The 25024-nt window shown below is 39.2% G+C and overlaps 1 protein-coding gene across 2 annotated transcripts in view; it reads left to right on the top strand.

The window, feature by feature from the left end:
- Nucleotides 1-25024, top strand: part of SACS (sacsin molecular chaperone) — a 55939-nt gene that overhangs the window by 16484 nt on the left and 14431 nt on the right. The window contains exons 6-9 of one of the 2 annotated variants that reach the window (XM_059684451.1): nucleotides 5852-5998; nucleotides 8988-10473; nucleotides 11275-11366; nucleotides 22885-22911. In XM_059684451.1, coding sequence (XP_059540434.1) covers nucleotides 5852-5998; nucleotides 8988-10473; nucleotides 11275-11366; nucleotides 22885-22911 — 1752 coding nt within the window. The remainder of the gene's footprint in view (nucleotides 1-5851; nucleotides 5999-8987; nucleotides 10474-11274; nucleotides 11367-22884; nucleotides 22912-25024) is intronic. The other variant, XM_059684452.1, reaches the window with a different exon arrangement.

Here is a 25024-nt window from a genome sequence, read left to right as displayed (position 1 = left end):
TTGATTTTTTGTATTTTTTTTTTTTTTTTTTAGTCTCTATGTTATTTATTTCTGCTTTAATTTTTATTATTTCCTTCCACTTACTCTGGGCTTTTCTTGTTGTTCTCTTTCTAGTTCTTTAAGTTGTAGGATTAAGTAGTTTATTGCTGATTTTTCTTGTTGTTTTTTTTTAGGTATGCCTTTAGTGCTATGGACTTCCCTCTCAGGACTCCTTTTGCTGTGTCCCAGAGATTTTTGGATTGTTGTGTGTTCATTTTCATTTGTTTCCAGGAAGTTTTTGATTTCTTTCTTGATCTTGTTGGTAACCCATTCATTGTTTAGTAACATGCTATTTAGGTTTCATGTGTTTGAATGTTTTTGGGTGTTTTTATTGTAGTTGATTTCTAATTTCATTCCACTTTGAATCTGAGAAGATGCTTGATATGATTTCAGTCTTCTTGAACTTGTAGAGACTTGTTTTGTGTCCTAACGTGTGGTCTTTGTGATCCATGTGCACTTGAGAAGAATGTATATTCTGCTGCGTTGGGGTGAATGTTCTATAAATTTCTTTTAAAGCCATCTGATCCAGTGTGTCCTTTAGAGTCTCTGTTTCCTTGTTAAGTTTTTGTCTGGAAGACCTATCCTGTGAAGTCAGAGGGGTGTTAAAGTACCCTACTATGACTGTATTGTTATTGATCTCTCTGTTAAAGTCCTCTAGAAGTTGTTTTATATATTTAGGTGCTCCGATGTTGGGTTAGATCCTCTTGTTGAATTGATCCCTTTAGTATTATATAGTGACCTTTGTTGTCTCTTATTATGACCTTCATTTTAAAGTCTATATTGTCGGATTTGAGTATTGCTACTCCATCTTATTTTTCTTTTCCATTTGCACGGAATTTTTTTTTCCATTCCTTCACTCTCATCCTGTGTGTGTCTTTTGTTTTGAGGTGGGTCTCTTATAGACAGCTTATAGTTGGGTCATGTTTTTGTATCCATTCTGCTACCCTATGCCTTTTGATTGGAGCATTTAATCCATTTACATTAGGGTTATTATTGATAGGTACTGATTTATTGCCATTATATTTCTGTATGGCTAGGTTTCTCTCTGTTTCTTCTGCTCATTACAGAATTCCTGGTGGTGATGTATTCCTTTAGCCTTTGTTTTTGTCTGGGAAGCTCTTTATTTGACCATCTATTTTGAATGAAAGCCTTGCTGGATATAGTAATCTTGGTCTCAGATCCTTGATTTCCATTTCCTTGAGTACTTTGTGCCATTCCCTTCTGGCCTGTAGAGTTTCTGATGAGAAATCAGGCGTCAGCCTTATAGGAACTCCTTTGTGGGTAACAGGTTTCTTTTCTCTTGCTGCCTTTAAGATTCTCTCTTTGTCTTTTTTGCCATTTTAATTATGATGTGTCTGGGTGTGGGCCTGTTTGGGTTCTTGTTTGAGGTTCTCTGTGCCTCCTTAACTTGTGTGAGTTTTTCCTTAACCAGGTTAGGGAAGTTTTCTGCCATTATTTCTTCAAACACCTTCTCTATGCCTTTCTCTTTTTCCGCCTCTTCTGGCACACCTGCTATTCTAATATTGTTACATTTCCGTTGTCCCACAGCTCCCTTAAGCTGTCATCCTGTTTTTTAATTGTTTTTTCTTTCTGGTTTCCTGATTGATAGTTTCAACTCTGTCTTCTAATTCACTGATTTGATTCTCAGCTTCCCCTAATCTGCTGTGTATTTCTTCCAATGTGTTCTGTATTTGTGTTATGTCATTTATCTCAGACTGTTCTTTTTTCATAGTTACTATATCTTTTTTCATGCTGTTGAGCATTTTTACCATCATTACTCTGAACTCTGATTTAGATAAATTTCATATCTCTGCTTCATTTATATCTTCTTCTGGGCTCTGACAACCAGCAGATAGGACACTTCTACTTACAGGGTGTTTTTCATTTGGGGGTTGTATTTTGTCTCCTCATTTTGGCTTTCTGTTTTGGGTTTGTTACTATGTATTAGGTAGATACTCTACACCTCTCAATCTCTAGTGTGGGACAGTGTTAAAGGCTGTTTCTGACTAATTAGATCAGGCTTAGACTCAAAGCCCCCAGAGACCGCTGCTGCCTACAGACTGATAGGATTCTGACCTGAATTGCCCCCCAGGCAATCATCCTCAGGTGTGGCAAGAGTTTTTTTAAACAAGGTAGAGTAGTTGCTACTGCCTGGAGGCTAATTGTTATTTTTAATCTCTTAAGTGGTCTCAGGGCAAGGTGTTTTCCAATAGGGTGTGTTGACTGTCTTCCCCTGAGGCAAGGCAAATGTCTGTGTGGGAAAGATGTCCTCCATTGCATGAGGGAGTGTTCCCGGGGATGGAGGCAGAGATTCAGTGACTCAAGTAGATCGGAGCAAAGGCAAAATATACAGCTTCTCTCTTCATTCCAGGATCAGAATTATACCTTGATTAAAAACCTTAAACAATATCTAGATTATACCTGCTAGATGCAGAAACCAGTTAAGAAGTCTACCTGCCTCTTACCCAGGTCTCTGCTCACTGAAGTGGGCTTGTTTATATGCACTGCCTGGTTATGATGCTGATAAGCCAGGGTGTGGGAAGGGCTCTGACAACCAGCAGATAGGACACTTCTACTTACAGGGTGTTTTTCACCTGTTCCTTCTTTCTAGAGTTGCACTGATGTGTAGGATAGGGAGTAGTTTTGACACTCCAAAAAACCGTGGAGAGGGGGTATGTGAGGAGGAAATTCTTTATCATAGGAACTACTTTTTTATTTGAAAAAAAACAAGCATCTGTTATTTTATAATTTACCAAGTGTTTTATAAAAGTAGTCAGGCAGCAAAGGGTCTGCTGCCCAGTTTTCTAGTTTACAGCAGGAAGGAAGGGGTGGGTCTTCCTTCAGGCTGGCCGCTGTGCTTCGTGGCTGGATTTCTAATTCCCTTCCGTGGACCTCGTAGTTACGCTATTTTTTCCTAGATTCTGGCAAGAGGTTCATTTTCAGCCCTGGTGTTCAGTGTTGTGAGTTTTTGTGGTTGGTCCTTGTTTCTTTTTCATCTTAGGTATTTTTAATGGGCATTTGGAACAGGCAGAACTAGGCACTGCTTGCTAGATGCCATTTTTAAACCAGCTGGAATTAGCTGTTGCATTTATTTTATCAATATTCCTATAATGTTTGTTTTGTTAATGATAAAGACTAACATTATCATATACAGTAGGTCCTCGGGTTACGTTGGAGATCCGTTCCTACGGCGCGACGTAACGCGATTTTCGCCGTAAGTTGGAACCTACCTACATAAGCACCTATGTCACTCACATGGAGCACATACACAGCAGCAATGAAGTGAAACAGTAAAAAAAAAAATTAAAAGAAAGATAACAATTCCTGACCTTTACTTGTGGTAAATAAATAATAAAAAACGTAAAGCACATATGTACGTACATATGTCAAAATGACAGAACTTTTTTTTATATGTAAATAAATGGGAGATGGCAATGTAACCACAAAACGACATATGTCGAGTCCAATGTAACCCAAGGAGTGTCTGTACTACTAATAATTATAACAGTAATAATATCTGACTCTTTTATGTCTTAATGCTGCGTATTGTGCTGAGTCCCTCATCTGTTTTTTCTCATTTGATCCTCAGCACTTTGTGGGCAGATACTGTTCTCATCCTTATTTTTACATATGAGGAAACTGAGCCTTAATGGCTTTAATTTTGCCTAATGTGATAACATAGACTGGGTCTGATATTCAAACTTACCTGGCTCTAGAATCCACTTTAATCACTGTGTTCTTTCTTTGTCCTTCTCAAAAAAGCCTCAGCAGTCTTGGCTATTTTCATATTCCTACTTTGACTATTTTACAAATAGCAGTCACATCATTTTTGTAAAACAACTATGTTTGGCCCACATCCGCATATGTGTGCTTGACTTTATAATCACATGAGAAGAGCTTCTGGGATGCTGGGATGTTCTCTATACTTAATTTGGATGGATGTTACACAGCTTTACTCACTTGGTAAGAATACATCAAGCTGTACACTTAAAACTTGGTACTTTATTGTATGTACAGGGTCAGGCAAAAGTAGGTTTATAGATTGTATAGAAAATAATACAGTAGTTAATAAATAATAATATAAGAATTAACTCTGTGTTTCGCATACTCACAATTGTAAACCTACTTTTCCCGCCCAATGTATGTTGTACTTCAGTAATATTTTCAAAGAAAAATGTTCATTAAAGTATGATGAATTACTATAGTTGAATATATTCAAAGAATATTAGAGATTTTGAAGATAAATCTCAAAAAGTAGAGTTCTAAAAATATTTTGTGTAGAATTATAATTACAACTTTTTAAAGGAGCTACTTTAGAGACAGGATGATATTCTCCTGATGTGCTTACTTAAAAATGTCTCACTTTAATGACTTTTTAAATTATATAAGTAGTGCCTCATATAGAAAAATACAGAAGCTGCCAAAAACAAATACTTACAAGGTGATTATTGTATTATTGTTCACTTTTTTAAATAATCTATATATATAAAAGCCTAAGCTACCGAATGACTGAACGACTGGTTGACCAGTCACTATGACATGCACTGACCACCAGGGGGCAGACGCTCAACGCAGGGGCTTCCCCCTGGTGGTCCGTGCGCTCCCACAGTGGGAGCACCGTACAGCTGACTGACCAGTCCCGGCGGCTCACCAACCTGGCGGCAGCCACTCCCTCCCTCAGTAGTCCTGTAGGTCCAATCTCTGGAGAACGGGCCAGGCACCAATGGACTGGTGCCACCAGCATGATCCCAACAGTGCCACTGGCCTCCTGGAAGTCGACCTCGGGCATCATGGCCACTTCCCCTCACTAGACGCTCTGCAAGGAAGAAACGATATAAAAGCGGCTGCCAGGTGGCTCCTGACAACTGGCACAAACGTCAGCGGGACAGATCTGGATCCCGAACTGGCAAAGGCATCCTACCACCCACCCAGAGGGCCGATCGCATCCTGGGACAGGCACCAGACACAGGGCTCACAGCTGGCAAATGCTGCTATGGCGACGCAAGCCTCTCCCTATTGGGACTGACTGGGCGCAAGCCCACGGCAGGCACAGCGGGGCCTGGATGAGTGGGAGTGGCAGGCAGGAGTGGCAGGCGGCGTTGGACTGCCAGTTTCGGCCCGATCCCTGCAGGCCATCCCGAGGGACCCTATCTGTGTACGAATTTTTGCACTGGGCCTCTAGTATAATAATAAGGTTTCTTCAGATAGAAAGTCTCCTTAGTATATTTACAAATAATCTCATTTACAAAAAAATTAATATGCTATTGAGAAACATATTTTACAAAGTGATTAATTTCCTTATTTGCCCTGTATTTTGATTGTTTAAATACCATAACACCCTTAATTTTCCCTTTAAAAATATTTTTATTGATTTCAGCGAAGAAGAGAGAGGGAGAGAGAGATAGAAATATCAATGATGAGAGAGAATCATCGATAGGCTGCCTGCCTCCTGCACACCCAACACTGGCGATCGAGCCCACAACCTGGGCATATGCCCTGACTGGGAATTGAACCATAACTTCCTGGTTCATAGGTTGATGCTCAACCACTGAGCCACGCCAGCTGGGCTAATTTTTCCTTTTTGAATTTTTGGCCAACAGTGCTATATTCCTTCTGCTGGTAATTTTTACCATTAATTTGTTCTTTATTTTTATTCTGAAAACAGTTGACATTATAATACAGAATTCAGTCATTCTATTCACTTCTTTTCATCTTCTCATCAAATAAGCAACTTCATGTGGAGGAAGTTCTTAAAAGAGCTGAATACCTTAGTGTGCTTTCTGAATATGTGCATGTGCATTTTAACATTCAGGGTCAGCTCTCTATGTGTACAACAATGCAGTTTTCACCCCAGAGGACTGGCATGGTATTCAAGAAATAGCAAGAAGCAGGAAGAAGGATGACCCTTTGAAGGTTGGAAGATTTGGAATTGGCTTCAATTCTGTCTATCACATAACAGGTATAGTATTTGGTTTCAGTCTTGATATTAAAAATTAGTTTAACCTGTAGTTTGTCATTTATTTGGTTAACTTCAGAGATGATGCTGTTTTAAAAGGTATTTTTTTCCAATTTTATTTTGGTCAGTGGCAAAAAGTGTATCAATGAAATATCTGTGTTTTGAGTTTTCAGAAGTTACCATGGTAACTATATCAAAGCTTCATCATATGATGCTAAAAGTTAATGTCATAATACAGTGCAATATATTCAGTCATTTTATATAGGGTTTGAAATGTAGCTCTTGAAATGCTTACACAAAATTGTTACTCTGAGATATTTTACACTGGAAATGTTTGAGTCAGGCAAACCAATTCTCACATATTCTTATACATATTTTTAAATACCAGGAGGTTAAGGAAGAAAATGTAATATTTAATGCAGGGGTCCTCAAACTATGGCCCATGGGCCACATGCAAATACAAATATTGTATTTGTTCCCGTTTTGTTTTTTTTACTTCAAAATAAGATATGTGCAGTGTGCATAGGAATTTGTTCATAGTTTTTTTTTAAACTATAGTCTGGCCCTCCAACGGTCTGAGGGACAGTGAACTGGCCCCCTGTTTAAAAAGTTTGAGGACCCCTGATTTAATGGTATCAAATAACAGACAGAGTAAAGATCTTTGAGGTGAATCTGGTTTCTCTACATTTTTCTCATAAAAATTTTGCTCTTAAACCTGTGAGTATTTTAAAGATTACTTTGAAATCATGTTTTGAATCTAGAAAGTATATGAGGTTTCTGGTTCATAGTTACAACAGGGAATCTATGAAACTTAGGATAGACATCCCTAAGAGTATACAGCTATTCTTCCAGAATCAAAGCTCTCAGTATTTACTACAGTTTGTAATAATAAAAAAAAAATTATGGAATTGGCCCTCATTACGGTTTAGTTTCAGATTGTTTTTGCATTTTGAACTTGCAGGAGGAAAGATTGAGTTGGCAGAGCTATAACTATAGCTAGGGTGATGCTATACTTTATCATCCAAACTGGAACACTCATGAGAGTGTATTATTCTCAACTGGCCTAAACTGGAAGGGCCCCAGATGAGTGGGACATAGGGTCACCCTTACTATAGCCCAATTTTAGTAAGCCTATATATATATTTTTAAATATATTTTATTGATTTTTTACAGAGAGGAAGGGAGAGGGATAGAGAGTTAGAAACATCGATCAGAGAGAAAATCGATCAACTGCCTCCTGCACACCTCCTACTGGGGATGTGCCTGCAACCAAGGTACATGCCCTTGACCAGAATCGAACCTGGGACCTTTCAGTCCACAGGCCGATACTCTATACACTGAGGCAAACCGGTTAGGGCCTATATTTTTGTATTGAATTTACATTATTATATATTGTATAATATTCTATTAAGTCATATTACTTATGTAATACAATTATATTCATAAATTACAATTTTATGTTACTGTTATACATGAATATTAATGTTCATGTGTTAAACTATTTGAATATTACCGCTCAGATCAGTTTTTAATTATGGGGCACATATGTGAATGGCATAAGTGTGGAGACTATTGTACAAGAATGAATTGTTTAGTCAGAGCCTGGCAGACTGCTAGTACCTGCATCTCCCTCTGGATTTGTTCCCCATTTGAGAATGATCACATTTATGTGCAGTAGTATTAACTGTAGTGCTGTTCTCTAATCTGAGGATTTGTGAAGGTCATAGGTCATGCTGTACAATTGTCAGATGTCTCCCTGGCATAATTTTAATAATAGGAGTGTGTACACAGTCTATGGACGAGGGTGTCACAGACCACACTTTTGACCAATTTAAATCGCAGCTAGGTTTGTGGATGTAACATTTCTGGCTTTAAATACATGAGAGCTTAGGAGTTGGTGGTTGTGACAACTAAGCCTGCAGTTGATGACAAAAAATATTAAAGGTAGACTTCATTGGAGTTGCATCATGCATGAAGGTTAGGTGCTGTAGTCAGCATGGGAGGCAAAACATCCAGATTTCCCTCGGGAAGTCCTTAAAGGCACCATGTTGAAGGATTTCTCACGATACAGCAGTTCTGACATGTCTAATTTTTCTGCCAGGGTTAAATATCACTTTGCCTTTGGTTAAAGAACAGGTGAAGCAATTTATATCAATTTAGCGGCCATGCTATACAAAAAATGTGTCTGGAGTGTAGATATCAAATGACTCTTTACACATTTTAATTCTTCTTTAATAAGTGTTGGGAGATATATCTTAGGTTTTCATAATAATGTATAATCTTTATGCTGGTACTTATTGAGTCAAGAGAGAAATCATTATTCATGTTCAAAAAATTATATTTTTGTGCTAAATTTAGTTTTTTTCTTTAGATAAATCTGTTTTGGAGTCACTTTATGGCTTATGCTTTTTCATGTGCAATATTTTTATTTTTTAATTTGAAAACTTAGTTAAATTTTATTTTATTGTTTAAAGTATTACAAATAGTAGTACATATGTCTCCTTTTTTCCCCCATTGACTTCCCCCCGGCCTCCCTTACCCCTTCCCCCCCCCCAAACACACACACACACACATGCCCTCCTCCCTCCCCCCTCCCCGCCCCCCAATGTCTTGCATCCATTGGTTATGCTTATTTGCATGCACACAAGTCCTTTGGGTGATCTCTTACTCCCCGCCCCACGCCCCCCGCCTTCCCGCTGTAGCTTGACAGTCTGTCTGATGCTTCTTTGCCTCTGTATCTATTTTTGTTCATCAGTTTATAATGTTCCTTATATTCCACAAAGAAGTGAGATCATGTGGTATTTATCTTTCACTGACTGGCTTATTTCACTTAGCATAATGCTCTCCAGTTCCATCCATGCAGTTGCAAATGGTATAATATTTTTATAGTAATTATGCATTGTAAGTGTAATTATAACTGTCCATTAAACTTCAGAGTTGATCATGACTGCTTAATTTTATTTTTTATTTATTTATTTTATTTTTTTTACAGATGTTCCTTGTATTTTTAGTGGTGACCAGATTGGGATGTTGGATCCTCATCAAACACTTTTTGGTCCGCACGAATCAGGTCAATGTTGGAACCTCAAAGATGATAGCGAAGAAATTAGTGAACTTTCAGACCAGTTTGCACCATTTATTGGCATTTTTGGAAGCACCAAGGAAACATTTATAAACGGCCATTTTCCAGGAACATTTTTCCGTTTTCCTCTTCGCCTACAACCTTCTCAGCTTAGTAGTAACCTCTACAGTAAGCAAAAGGTTCTTGAGTTGTTTGAATCTTTTAGGGCAGATGCAGACACAGTGCTGCTGTTCCTAAAAAGTGTGCAGGATGTCTCCTTACATGTCCGAGAGGCTGATGGAACAGAGAAACTAGTGTTTAAAGTGACTGCTAGTGAGAATAAGGCCCTGAAACAGGAACGGCCAAATTCTGTCAAGATTCTGGAAACTGCTATAAGTAACTATTGTAAAAAGATTCCAAGCAATAGCATAACCTGTGTAACATATCATATAAATATAGTTTTAGAAGACGAGAGTACGAAGGACACACAAAAGACATCTTGGTTGGTGTGTAACAGTGTGGGTGGTCGAGGAATGAGTAGTAAACTTGATTCTTTAGCTGATGAATTGAAATTCGTCCCAACCATTGGAATAGCTATGTCTTTATCAAACAGAGATGATGAAGAAAAAGGAGCAACATCTGATTTCTCAGGAAAAGCATTTTGTTTTCTTCCCTTGCCTCCTGGCGAGGAGAGTAAAACGGGCCTTCCAGTTCACATCAGTGGGTTCTTTGGCCTGACTGACAATCGCAGAAGCATAAAATGGAGAGAGTTGGACCAATGGAGAGATCCAGCAGCCTTATGGAATGAATTTCTGATCATGAATGTTGTCCCTAAAGCCTATGCTACTCTGATCTTAGATTCTATAAAACGCCTGGAGTCAAAGAAGAGCTCCGATTTGCCCTTGTCAGTTGACATAATCTATAAGCTTTGGCCTGATGTGAACAAAGTCAAGGTGCACTGGCAACCGGTATTAGAGCCTCTATTCAGAGAGCTGTTCCAGAATGCAGTTATTTATTCTATTAGCAATCACTGGGTCAAGTTGGAGCAGGCTTACTTCTCAGAACTTGATGAAAGTTTGGAACACACAAAGACTGTGCTCAACTACCTCCATAGCTCAGGAAAGCAGATTGTCAAGGTACCAGCGAATCTGGCTGCAGCCGTGCAGCTCACTGTCTCCAGTGAGAAACCTCTGCAGAAGGTGACACCTGCGTGGGTGCGGCAGGTGCTGAGGAAGTCTGTACACCTGGGTAGTGCTGAAGAAAAGCTTCACCTCTTAGAATTCGTGCTGTCTGACCAAGCTTATAGTGAACTGCTTGGGTTGGAGCTGCTACCTTTACAAAATGGAAATTTTATTCCCTTCTCCTCATCTGTATCAGATCAAGATGTTATTTATATTACCTCAGAAGACTATCCAAGGTATAAACCACACTTTTAAAAATATGGATTTACTCCTATAGACTCCTGCCCCTGCCCACATTTACAGTCCTTTATTATGAAATTCATCAATTATCGATGTAGATTTTTATAATAAGGAAGACTTTTGCAGAAATATAATACTTTTTAAATATGAATGGATACATTTTTACATATTAAAGTGAAAATATTCACGTTTATCAGTTAAGTTATCCGAGCCCTGGCCAGGTAGCTCAGTTGGTTAGAGCATCATCCCCATATGCCAAGGTTGTGTGTTTGATCCCTGGTCAGGGCACATGCAAGAATCAACGAATGCATAAATAAGTGTAACAACAAATAGATGTTTTTTTCCCCCACACCTTCCTCTCTCTCTAAAATCAAGTTTAAAAAAAGTTCTCCTAGCAATTGTTTGGGTTTTTTTGGAAATTTTAATAATAAAATACTGAAAACAATGGTTATTAAGTGCAAATAATAACTAAGATTTGTCAATGAATTATGAAATTTAAATGAATTAAAATACAGTTAAGTAATTCTTTATAGCTAAGGTTGTATATTGGCATTTCAGAAGATAAAATTAATTTTATTCTGAAATATTTATAGAGTATTTCTGGATATGCATGTGGTGCATGATGCCCTCATGGTTTAAAGTGAAGGCTCATTAATATTTGATCAAGAAATATTGTGTGATTTGATGTGTGTGTTCATTTATATAAAATAGTACATTTAATTGGCTTGAAATTATTTAATTATTTTATTTTAGAAGTGTTAGAAGATTATAATTGCTGTGGTCCTTTCACTTTTTAGGTCCCTTTTCCCAGGCCTTGAAGGAAGATTTATTTTGGATAACTTGAAGCCTCACCTTCTAGCTGCTTTAAAAGAAGCTGCCCAAACCCGAGGTATTATAGTTTAGCTTTGTAAAAATAAACCTATTTATAAAAAAAATAAAGTTTTTATACGTTTTCTATTAAGTTGAACCAATATGAAATTGCCAATAGTTTTCTGTTTTAGTCCTATAAGTCAACAATTTCTTATGGTTCAACCTAATATAATTGTTATATTTTAAGATGTTTCAATACTGGATTCTGACATCTGAAATAATCCAAAGTTGTATTTAAGATTCTCTCCTGCCTGGCCGGCGTGGCTTCATGGTTGAGCATTGACCCATGAACCAGGAGGTCACAGTTCGATTTCTGGTCAGGGCACATGCCCAGGTTTCCCCAGTAGGGGATGTGCAGGAGGCAGCCGATCAATGATTCTCTCTCATCACTGATGTTCCTATCTCTCTCTCCCTCTCCCTTCCTCTCTGAAATTAATAAAAAATATACTTTTTTTTTTAAAAAAAGAAACTCTCCTGTCACATTATGGGGTGTACATTGATAATATTTATGCCTGCACAGAACTTTACTTTCCATCCTTCCTCATTTCTTTCCTCATTTGAGCCCTTGACCTCATACCTTGCAGTGTGTGCAGTAATGAAGACAGCTGTTGTCTCAGATTGCACAGATGAGGAGAGAAGGTGGTTAAGTCAGGGTCTTCAGCTCATGGGTACCTTGTCAGTCATGTTCTCTTGCCCATACCACTTTGCCTTACACAGTTTTGTGCAGTTGTGCCAGGTCACTTCAGGGAAATGCAGACAGATAAAATGAACTCACAACAATATCAGGAAAAGGGACTCCTTGGGCTCTAGCAAAGGATGGGTACCCTTTATTAAGAATTCTTTTTAGGAAAAGATAGAATAGTTTTGGGGGGAAATTATTATGGTTTTAAGTTTGATATTATCTTGCAACTTTTGCAAGCATCCTTTCCCTTCTAAAACTATTGCCTAAACTTTTTCTAAGTTAGATATTGTCTTGAAAATTCTGGTTTTACTTCACTGGTTAAGGTTGTAAAGCATATTATTTGTGATGTGTCTTTTATAGCATATGCTATTTTCAAAGGTAATGACAGAAGGAAAAATTGTAATGATTGTACAGCTTAATTCATTTAAATATAAACTAAAGGAATTGGACTGGGGGAGACAAATTAAGGATGGAGTCAAAGTGAGACTAAAGGAAAATGAATATGTAAATACTGTTTACCATAAGGAATCTGTAACTATGAGGTAGTGATGGTGACATTGATGGGAATTGTCATCTTCAAGTAGCTTTTTTGGGAATCTGAATATGCATTCCTATAACCCTGCCATTGTTTGCTCCAAAGTTTTACAAATTGTTATTTTTCAAACTTGTTACTATATTCTGGTATAAAAACTTTACATTGAAATATAATATGAATACAAAAAGGTATGCATATTATAAATGTAAGCTTAATGAAATTTTGCAAACTGAAAACACCTAGATAAAAAAACAAACAAGATCACCAACACCCAGAAACTCCTTCCATGCCTTTTTCAGTCCTGCTCACTCAGGGGTAACCATGATCCTGACTTTTAATAAATTCAGTTATTTGTTCTATCTATAAAAAGAATCAAACATATGTACTCTTTGTGTCTGCTTCTATTACTTTAATATTTGTAACGTCATCAAGGTTTTTGCATGGAGTTGTAGATCTTTTTTTATTGCTGTGGTATTTCATTGTCCGATGTATTACCTTCTTTTGAAGAGAATATTTTCGTTAATGGCCAATAGTTTCTGAGGTGGATATGAATTTAGAAATCTGCCAAAAGTTATTCAGAACTAGTCAGGTAGAAAGGGTACAAGGCCAATAGAATAATACTGTGCTTTTACTCAAAGATTTTTAAATACGCTGTTGCACAGGGAATGGCAACAACTTGCTTTTCTAGCTTTAGGTGGATGGGGTACCTGTTGTTATGAGTTAAAATATATATATTAATTTAGGTAATTTGACATCTTTACAGAGTTGAGTTTTCTCACTTTGTATGTCTTCATTTTCTCATCTAGTATGAATTCTGATTTGCTATTTTGGGATTATTTCGTTCGCAGTATATTTTGTCTCTGGCTTTTGGTTAATGTTCTTTGGACTATTACACTAGATGGGATGTCTTCACTGTTTTGTTTGTCATCCATAATGTGTGACTTGGTTCTCCCAGGAATTGTCTTCATGTTCACTTTTTTTAAACCTTGATTTAAGGGTGAGGCTACCATTCTTATTGTTATTTAATAATCTTTTTCAGTATTTTTATTTGGCTATATGGGTGATGGGTAACTGTGTCCTGGGCATCTTCCTTCCTTGTTATAGTGGGGCCTTGACTTAGGAGCGTCCCTACTAATGAGTTTTTCGAGATACGAGCTGTCTCTTGGCTGATTTTTGCTTTGAGTTGCGAGCTAAAATTCTGGTTACGAGCCAGCTTCAGATACCCACCGCTAGTTGGCGCAGCGAACGTCACAGTGAACACCACAACATCAGCCCAGCATCACGTGCCTCACTCGTTCACTTTAAGATTTGACATACAAGTAATTTGAGTTACAAGCTCCGTCACGGAACAAATTAAACTCGTAAGTCAAGGCCCCACTGTATTTTTATATCATTAGTTCAAAAAAAATTAAATTTGTTTCAGACAAAAATTACTTTATTGCCATGAACAATTTTAATATTTGTGAGCACTATAATATAGGGGCTGATGGGGACCCCAAAAATGGCCCTGGCTTTTCTTTTTTGAGATCTGAGTTAATAAAGATACACAGAAAGGGGTCCAGCAGATAGATGCAAAAATCACCTGTTCTGTGTTACTGATAATTCTGGTGTTGGAGATCATGACTCATGTCAGGCAGTGGACTTTTATAATTCATCTCCAGGATTAAACTGATAAGCACAGCCATCTAGTCTCAGGCAGCACTGGAATACCACAGGCTTCCTTACGGAGGAGCTGCCCTCTAGAGCAGGGGTCCTCAAACTTTTTAAACAGGGGGCCAGTTCACTGTCCCTCAGACAGTTGGAGGGCCGGACTATAGTTTTTAAAAAAAACTATGAACAAATTCCTATGCACACTGCACATATCTTATTTTGAAGTTAAAAAACAAAACGGGAACAAATACAATATTTGTATTTGCCCGCGGGCCGTAGTTTGAGGACCCCTGCTCTAGAGACTTCTGAGCAGGCACAGATTCTATATACTTGTCATGCCACTTGCTGGAGTGGTGCAGAAGGAGGGATTAGTGAATGTGGGAGAGGGAAGCTAAGAGTATTATATTTATGGAGCTCCCTTCATATGGTAGGAAACATCACAAATATTTGACATTTTTTGCTGTAATGATTATGCAGTTATTTTGTTGACACAAAGCACTGTGGACTTCTGTTTACTGATTATCAGTAAAAACTAGCCAGTTTTGAAAGTAGTGCTGCATAAAATTAAGACCCGTTTTTTCCTCTGCAATAGGTACTTCTCTAATTCTATAGCTCAAAAAAAAATCTGTCTCATTATTTGATAGTTTTACCTTTTGTATCACATTTAAAATCGTAAGCTAAATATTAAGTTATTGCTGGTATTTTTACCCAAACTCTACTGCTTCTTTCCCTTTAGCAATTAAGTAAGCATGTTTCAGTCTTTCTCATTTTGTGGAAAACAAAACAAACCTTGACTTTGATTTCCTTTCTTACATTCTGTCATAGTCCAGCTTCTAGAACAGTGGTTCTCAACCTTGGCTGCACATTAGAATCACCTGGGAATCTTTTTAAAATCCTGATTTCTGGGCCTCATCCTCTGGAAATTCTGTTTCTTTGTTACTAATGTTGTGGCTCCACCCCATAACAAAGAAACAGAATTTCCGGAGGATGGGACCCAGAAAACAGGATTTTAAAAAGATTCCCAGGTGATTCTAATGTGAAGCCAAGGTTGAGAACCACTGCTCTAGAACAGGGGTGGGCAAACTTTTTGACTCGAGGGCCACAATGGGTTCTTCTGGATTGGAGGGCTTGAACAAAAGCATGGACGGAGTGTTTGTGTGAACTAATATAAATTCAAAGTAAACATCATTACATAAAAGGGTACGGTCTTTTTTTTTTTTAGTTTTATTCATTTCAAACGGGCCGGATCCGGCCCGCAGGCCGTAGTTGGCCCACGGCTGCTCTAGAGGGAGTACTGTATGCTTATAGTCTATGTCAGTGATGGCAAACCTATGACACGCGTGTCAGAGGTGACACGCGAACTCATTTTTTTGGTTGATTTTTCTTGGTTAAATGGCATTTAAATATATAAAATAAATATCAAAAATATGTCTTTGTTTTACTATGGTTGCAAATATCAAATTTCTATATGTGACATGGCACCAGAGTTAAGTTTGGGTTTTTCAAAATGCTGACACGCCGAGCTCAAAAGGTTCGCCATCACTGGTGTGATGTAGTAGCCTCCTTTATCCATGGTCTTGCTTTCCACGGTTTCACTTGCCAATGGTTCAGTAGCCACCTCAGTTATTAGATAGTAGACTATCACAGTGCTCATGGAGCCCAGTATATAGTCCATTTAATCCTTTTTGCCTCATTATAATCATATTTCTGTTGTGCTAGATTATTCTGCTTTATAATGGCCCAAAGCACAAGAGTAGTGATGGTGTCAAGTCAGGTCTGCCAAAGAGAGGGCATAAAATGCTTCTTTTAAGTGAAAAGGGTATGTACGCATAGGAAATTATATATATATAGTTCAGGACTATTCACGGTTTCAGTCATCCACTGGGGTCTTGGAATAAATTCCTACAGATAAGGGGGACTGATGCACTTCTTCATCAGACATTATCACTACAAACAAACTTTTCTATTATCATTCCAATAAAATTGCCTGGCTGAGGTCACCAAGGAATGGTTGTTGTTTTTTATTATTACATCTAATGGGATTTTTTTGGGGGGGGTTCTTTTTTCCTGATCTCCCTGAAGCTCATCTTACTTGGTATCCTATACTTCTTTGCCTGCTTTTTAGAATTATATTATTAATTATATTCAGTTTACCCCCTAAATATGGGTTAGTTTAGAAGCTCCTTGCTCAGCTCTTTTATTTTGTTCCTCACTTTCTTTGAGTATACTCACTGCCTCCCAGGCATCTACTATTATGTATGTATGATCACCTCCAGATCTTCTGTTGCCACTCCAGTCTCAGGCCGAGTAGTGTATAGTGGTTATAAGCCTAGACTTTTTAGTAACAAAAATCTGGGCTCAAACTTGACGCCTCTATTGTGTTACTGAAAAATTACCCAACCTCTCTGACGCTGCTTTGTCATCAATAACATGGTAATATAGTAACATCCTTCCCTAAGAATATATCAGACACTCAAGATTCAGTTACATAAAATACAAGATTGCTTTATTAGAAGGTTAATGAAATAAGAATAGAGTTGAGTAGAAGATAGCAGGCAATCAACTTACTTATTGAATTTTATCTAATTTTCATTATCACAGCAGGGTAGGCTATTGCCAAGCTGTGTTGTAATATTTTATTCATAGTAGGCATTACTCTGGAGATCAGATGATCTACACTAATAAAAGAGAAAAATGGTAATTGGCGTACGGCGATACCCTTTTCATTGGCTAATCAGGGCTATATGCAAATTAACTGCCAACTAAGATTGGCAGTTAACTGCCAACAAGATGGCGGTTAATTTGCATATGTAGGCACAATGCAGGGAGGCGAAAGGGAAAGCAGGAAGAAGCCCCCTGCCACTGACAGTGATTGGAAACCCAGGGGGGAGCTAAGAGGCCACCTTTGCCCTGCCCCCCAGCCATGATCGGAGAATCAGGTGCCTTTTCCGCCCTGGCCAGTGATAGCAGGAAGTGGGGGTGGAGCCAGCGATGGGAACTGGTCACGGTCGAAGCTGGCAGTCCCAGGAGCTAGGGGTCCCTTGCCTGGGCCTAAAGCGGAGCCCGCGATCTCGGGGCTGCTGCAGCTGCGGGTCCCCGCTGCCCAGGCCGGACGCCTAGGCCAGAGGCATTAGGCCTGGGCAGGGGTGGAGCCTGCAACCGCGGGGAGCTGGGGGTCCCCTGCCCAGGCCTGACACCTCTGCCGGAGGCCTCAAGCCTGGTCAAGGGGCTGATCCGGTGATTGGTGATCGGAGGGTGATGAGGGTCAACTCCTCTGGCTGAGGCATCAGGCCTGGGCGGGGGCCAGAGCCAGTGATCGGGGAGAGATGGGGGTCCCCTGTCCAAGCCTGACACCTCTGGCGGAGGCGTCAGGCCTGGGCAAGGGGCAGAGCCAGCAATCGGAGGGGTCTGGGGATACCCTGCCCAGGCCTGACGCCTGGGCCAGAGGCATCAGGCCTGGGCTGGGGGCAGAACCAGTGATGGGGGGAAATGAGGGTCCCCTGCCAGGCCTGACGCCTCTGGCCCAGGCGTCAGGCTGGGCAAGGGGCTGATCTTGTGATTGGAGGGTGATGGGGCACCCAGTATGTGAGAGGGGGCAGGCTGGCCTGAGGGACACTCCCCCCCCACACACACCCAGTGCACGAATTTTGTGCACCGGGCCCCTAGTATATGTATAATATATATAGTTTACATGATACCTGGCACATAATAAATGCTGACAAAATGGCAGTATTATCATTTTTCACTTGGAGTTCCATAAGTATATCAAAATAACATTTTCACAACTTGAGACCTCATCCTCTCCCCAAAGCTCTTTCTTCACTTGACTGATTTTAATGAGAAAGGTAAGGTACTCATTATCCATAAAGTTCCTCAAGAATGAATCCTCAATTTTTTTTCTTTGTTCTCCACAGTTTCCAGGTTCTGTTGATTAAATGTTCTGTATCGGACCCTTTCTCTTAGTGTACTGCCACTGTTATACTATAGGGCCTAAATTTCTGTGGCGTTATTACTGAACCCTTCTTTAGATTCCCTCCCTCAGTGTTTGCTCTTCATCTGCTCATGTTCCTCTCCTGCGGACAGTTTTCCAGTATCATGCTAGTATTGATTGTGAGGCTTTTCATGATTGTGAATTTGCCATCTCATTGGCTGAGACTCATCTTGTGTCCCTCTTCTGTTTTCCCAAGCCTTTGGAGATTGATAAACTAGTGCTCTCTTAATCTTGTGAGAGCAAAGCCCTATAAGCTTTGTCACCACCACGTAGCACAGTGCCTGCTTTAAGGTGGGTGCTTGGTAATTTTTATTTTTACCCAAATGAAATTTTTTTATATCTGTATTTTTATATATACTGTTCCTTTTGCTTAGAATACTCTTTCCATTCTCCACTTTGCCTTGCTGAATTTTATTCATCTTTTAATATTCAGCTCATCTCCTCCAAAGGCTTTCTTTCACATCTCTTCCCACACTCCTGCCCCTGCCATGCAGATCTGAGGTAGATGCCTCTACTTTGCTCATGGAGCCCAGTATATAGTCCATTTAATCCTTTTTGCCTCATTATAATCATATTTCTGTTGTGCTAGATTATAAAATCCTTGAGAGAAGAGGCAATCTTTTGTTTTTGTATTCACAGTGCCTGGTTGACAAGTTTGGTTGGACATGTTAATGCTTCCCATATGATGGTATTGGAGGGAGAGGAATACAAAAATGAAAAGGCAAACCTTTGGTATGGTGCCTATGGGTTAGTATTTCTTTTTCAAATAAGTGTCTATTATCTAAAGAGCCTATATTATCATCTTCATTTGAGAGATGGAGACATTAAAGCTGAAAGAGTATGTATGAAAGATTTTAGTGACTCATTTGAGTTTCAGAGTTGGAATTATGATTCTGTTGTTTTTTTCTCCTAGTTCCAGGTCTAGATTATTTTGGTATTAAGTCACTTGAGTAAAGAGATAACTGTCAGAAATTGGGGAATAGTTAGAAGAACAGGTAAATGGGTTTCTGAGGAAATAAATAGGAAAACAGCAGTCAGGTCAGACAAATGGTAGGAATGCAAAATAGGTTGGCGTATTTATTACATACTAGAGGCCCAGTGCACGAAATTCATGCACTCAGGGGGCGGGCTGCGATCCCTCAGCCCAACCTGTGCCCTCTCACAGTCCGGGAACCCTCAGGGATGTCTAACTGACGGCTTAGGCCCACTTCCCCAACCCCCATGGGGAGCGGGCCTAAGCCATCAGTCGGACATCCTTAGCGAGGCCATGGAGACAGGAGAAGCTCCCACCACCGCCGCTGCTCTCGCCAGCCGTGAGCCCAGATTCTGCCACCAGGGGGCAGCTCCTGCATTGAGCGTCTGTCCTCTGGTGGTCAGTGCGCGTCATAGTGACCAGTCGTTCTGCCATTCATTAGATTTGCATATTAGCCTTTTATTATATAGGACTAGAGGCCCGGTGCACAAAATTTGTGCACGAGGTGGGGGGTGGCGGGAAGGTTCCTCAGCCCGGCCTGCACCCTCTCCAATCTGGGACATCCCTCTCGCAATCTGGGACTGCTGGCTCCTAACCACTCACCTGCCTGCTTGCCTGATCGCTCCTAACTGCTCCCCTGCCTGCCTGATCACCCCTAACCACCTCTGCCTCAGCCACCACACCCGGGACCCAGGCTTGCCACCTCCAGCTGGCCACAGGCACCCATGACCCTGGGTGGCTTCACCCAGGCCGGCCACAGATACCCGGAACCTCTGATCACCCTAACTGCTCCCCTGCCTGCCTGATCACCCCTAACTGCCTCTGCCTTGGCCCCCACACCCAGGACCCAGGCTTCCCTCTTCCAGCCGGCCACAGGCAACTAGGACCTAGGGGGGGTCCCTCAGTCTGGCCTGCCCCTTCTCACAGTCCGGGAGCCCTCAGGAGATGTCCTCTGCGGGAGGTGACCAGGCTGATCAAGGGAAGGCACTGCCCATCACCCCTGCCACTGCTGCTGCCTCTGGCCTCCCTTTGCAGGAGGCGACTGGGCAATCAGGGGAAGGTGCCACCCCCATCACCCTGCTGCTGCTGCCACTGATGGCCTCTGCAGTAGCCTGCCCTTGACCCTCGCAGCCACTGTGGTGGTGGCCTGCCTTCGGCCCTTTCAGCTACCACCATGGCTGCCTGCCTTTGACCCTTGCAGCCACTGAGGCTTTGTCCAGGAGGATGTCTGGAAGACGTCTGGTCTAATTAGCATATTACCCTTTTATTACTATAGATGGCCTCATGCCTTGTTCCATTTCATGACCAAGACTCCTCAATAAACATTTGTTTGAATTTCTACCTTGTATCAGGCATCGTACTAGATGGAGATAATGTAAAAATGAATAAACACTTCATTAGTGTTTATTAGAGACTTAGAGATGAGTGGGGACAACCCACTCATAATGGCTGTCAATAATACTGCCATTTAGTATGGTTGGTTCTCCATCAAATACTGGGAATAGAGTTGGTGCAGGAGGGGGTGGCAAGTCAGAGTACCTCACAGATGAGCTGGCACATGTTCTGTCTCAAACGTTCAGAAAAGGACTACAAACATCATGTCTGGAGGGATAGCATATTCACAGTGTCCAATTTTACACAACTTTGTGATGATTTATAGTGTTCATTACAGAGATAATGGAATCGTACATATGTATGTAGAAATCTCTAGAAAAAGTTGCAATTTTAGGTGCCAGCCTCAGCTGTATGGATTAGCAGTATTCCAAAGATTTTGTTGCCAGATTTGTGCCATTAGGATGTTCTAGGTCACTACTTTTACAGCTGCTTTTCAGATGACAGGGTCATTTTTTATATATATATATATATATATATATATATATATATATATATATATATATATATATATAATATTTTATTGATTTCAGAGAAGAAGGGAGAGAGAGAGAGACAGAAACATCAATGATGACTGAGAATCGTTGATCGACTGCCTCCTGCATGCCCCACACCTGGGATCACACCTGCAACCTGGGCATGTGCCCCGACCAGGAATCAAACCATGATCTTCTGGTTTAGAGCCTGGGCTTAGGGTCATGTTTTAGGAAGTCTTTCTGCCTCTCAACCCCATCTTCAGCCTCATTCCGGAGACCATTGTACTCATCTGGAATGTAGAAATAATCTCAATCTCTTCACATCCCTTCTTGCCTCTCTGGTTAATAAAACAATACTGCTAGTATTATCTTTGTAAAATATTATCTTTCCATTTCTTATCTGAAAATCTTCCAAAGGCTTCATCTTTTTCTTTGGAACAAAGGCCAAAATCCTTAACATTTCTTCTGAGGCCCCTCTGGTTTATCTGGCTCATCTGGGTCCATTTTCTGGGCGTTACAAAGATACCTGGAACATGGAAAGAATACATCAGTGTTTGCTGTATGATAATTATTAATAATCTCCTTATATCCTTTATTATCTTTCCTGATATTTCTCATATTTGGAAAGCAACATGTTCTTTTTCTCCCTTAGGTGTGTTGCACATGGTTTCCTTTGTCATTCCCCCATCTCACTACCTCTTGCTCATCTTTCACATAGACCATGTGTGTTATCATAGTACTGAGCTCCTCCTAACACTCATATTCTTTACCTGTTTATTTATAAAAATTTGCCCTAACTGGTTTGGCTTAATAGATAGAGCGTCGGCCTGCAGACTGAAGGGTCCCAGGTTCGATTCCTGTCAAGGGCACATGCCCAGTTTGCAGGCTCGATCCCCAAGAGGGCTTGTGCAGGAGGCAGTCGAGCAGTGATTCTCTCTCATCGATGTTTCTCTCTCTCTCTCTCTTCCTCTCCCCCCTTTCTCTCTGAAATCAATAAAAATATATTTTAAAAAACTACCTACTTACATGCCTTTTTGTTATACTATTAGGCAAAGTCTGGAATCATGTTAGTTTTGTTCTTTTCTCTATATTTAGCACTCTAAGGTAATTGAAATGATGTTAAGATTTGAAGAGTTTAAATTTTTTTGTTAAGACCAGTGGTCTCTGCATTTGATGCCAAGTTTAGCCGGAGGCACCCAAATACACAAACATCTCACAAAGTTGTAGAGATGTACTTGATCAAATAAATGGCTTGCTTTAGGCAGAGGATGGATTAGATGTCCATGGAGTAATTCTTTGATGTTTTTAATTATTGGTGGTTACCATAAGCAAGCCGTAGAAATATATAAAATCTCCCTTTATTTATTATAAAGTCAGACTTGATGAATTACTTGTATACTTTGTAAAGATACTCCAAAACTTTTAAAAATCAAATGTCTTTCCTTTCTTAATTCTTATCTAGAATATCTATGTGATTATGGCCTGTACATAAAGCCCATTGGGAGCTTATTAAATGACTTTATTTCTGTTGTTGAAATGTAATTTGGACATATAAAGTACATATTCCTTTCTTTGCTTTCTTTCTAAACTTAAGATTTCCTGACCTTATATAGTTTAAATTTAATTTGCATTGAAATACAGCTTTAAATCTAAAATGTAAAATTTGCTATGTTTGGAATTATGTTTATGGCTTTTGTTTTATATAATGATATATTAAGACAAACAGTGTTAATACAAAACAGTATTATCTTAAGATACAGATTACCGTAATTTCTGTAGTCATCATGTGAAAATTGTGACATTTCTTTTTTTTAAGAAAAGATTTAATTACATTCTAGCACAACAACTTCTCTGGGGATATTCAGGTATGATAACTAACTAAATGTTGTGTTCATTTGTAGCCTGATGTTTTTGTTCATTTGATTCTTTGAATCATACTTTTTCATTTACCTAAAATGAAATTATGTCAACACTTTTTTTCTAGTGGTAATAACTATTAAAGGAGAGAGGAAACTATACTGATATAGGTACGTAGGTGGTAGTTATATATACCACAATAAAACCATATTTAAATGGCTTGGAATCATTAATTTCATAAAAAATTAGTTTCAAATGGAAGAATTATGTGGAAATCTTTATTTCAAGCTGTGATATTTAGTGGGAAAGTACGAGAGTGAACATACCTCTGTTATATGATACACATAAATAGGGTTGAGGGGCATCAGTTCTGGATCACTGAAGGGAGGGAACCTTACGGCTTAGTGTCCTGAAGGGGAGAATAGCAGAGGAAAATTACAGTGGCTAAGATAGCTTTATTAGGAACAATCAGCTGAACACTCTTACAATTCCTCGTGTGCCACTTTGTTGACTGTCCTTTTTTTAAAATAAAAGGTTTTTTACTTAACCTGAATTATTTTTCTCTTAGTTCATTTTTTACTTGGAAAATTAGAGGGTACAAGATTTGCTTTACAGAAATTTTTGGTAAAAAATGTTTTTTGGAATCAATCTATTCTTTGAAGCAGGCTACACCTATATAACAATTAATTTAGAAACTTAGCTATTGTTATACTGATAATTCATACAAAGATTAAATTTGGTTTCTAACTTGTATTAAAAAGTAGCTTACATTTACAACTACTATTATGTATTATTAAACCTTATTTAATATATCATTTTTAAGGTGTAATCAAAGAGGAAAACAAAATCTCATGGAAATGGGCTGCATACATCATTCTCACCTCCCCATGGGCTCTGGTTATGTGAGTGAGCTCCCAGTTGTTGCACTCCTATTCAAGATAAAAAGACGGAAGGCAGCCACGGTGTGCTGATTTACTAAGATTTGACCCCTAGTGCTATTTTTGAACCCCCCCTGTTCTTCATCCACATTAGAGTGGAAGTTTCCGCTGGGCCCCACAGTGCATGCCATGCTGCCCCTAATCTTGTGCAGTGCTTAGTAGGCAGGAGGCTTTCCTTTCCTTCTTTGGTTTGGTCTTTTTCTTTTCCTTTTTTCCTTTTTGGGTTTTTTTTTTTTTTTTTGAAGATTTGACTTCAAACAGCTAGATTTGACTTACTGTTTACCGTTTAATCGAACCTTCATTTTATCCCCTATGTGTTTACAAAGAGATTTGGATATCTCTACACAGTGGAGCATTGTTAGAACTCATCAACGATCAAAGCTGCCATTGCCACTTTCTGTACAAAAAAAGTATAAAAACTGTTGCTGTACTTACAGCCTTGGGTCATCAGAGTAGTCAGCTGGCTGCAACTCTGAAAGGGCCTGGTCAGGTAGTAAACTCCTAGCTCATAAAAGTAATAAGGACTGAGATTTTTTGGTTAAGTAAATTTTGAAGGAGTCTATAGTATTCTGGTTCCATCCATGTTGAAAATCATTCTCAAAGTTAGTACTGAGCATAAACACATAAATAAATGTACACAACAAAAAACAGTGCAGTCTTTCATTCAGTACATTGATGTTATTATTTTGAACTGAAGAGTAGTTTAAAGCAGAAACTACTCTTAGAAGAGTTCTTTCTAAGTTAAATAATCATATAATAGTTTAGATAAAAGCTTTCTGTCTCTAGGAATACTTTCAGTTCTGTATAGTTAACTACTTTTGACAATGCTGATAAATTTAAAGGCAAGGCCACAAACACATAAGTCATTTATTAGAAAGCTAAAAATTATTTTGCTGATGCTGTTAGAGGTGCTTTGTAATTTCAATGACTTTCTAAACCAGGACATGAAGACTTTTTTCTGGTTAACATTTATAATTTAGAGTTAAAAACTTTATAAAGGCTTAAATACAAAATAAATAGAAATTAAAACTTCAGATTGGATTGACATAGGTACTTAGAATTGTGTCTTACTACATTTTCTCTCTCCTTTACTTTCTATTATGTGTTTTAGTTCAGCATGACTGGTGTGTTAATCGCATGTTATGTGTGGGGTGTGTTCTTTTATTGTCATTTTGTTTATATG

The sequence above is a fragment of the Myotis daubentonii genome, chromosome 2, assembly GCF_963259705.1.
Source record: "Myotis daubentonii chromosome 2, mMyoDau2.1, whole genome shotgun sequence".
Classification (NCBI taxonomy): Eukaryota; Metazoa; Chordata; class Mammalia; order Chiroptera; family Vespertilionidae; genus Myotis; species Myotis daubentonii.
Note: the sequence above shows the minus strand (reverse complement) of the source record. Positions and strands in the feature narration are given on the sequence as shown.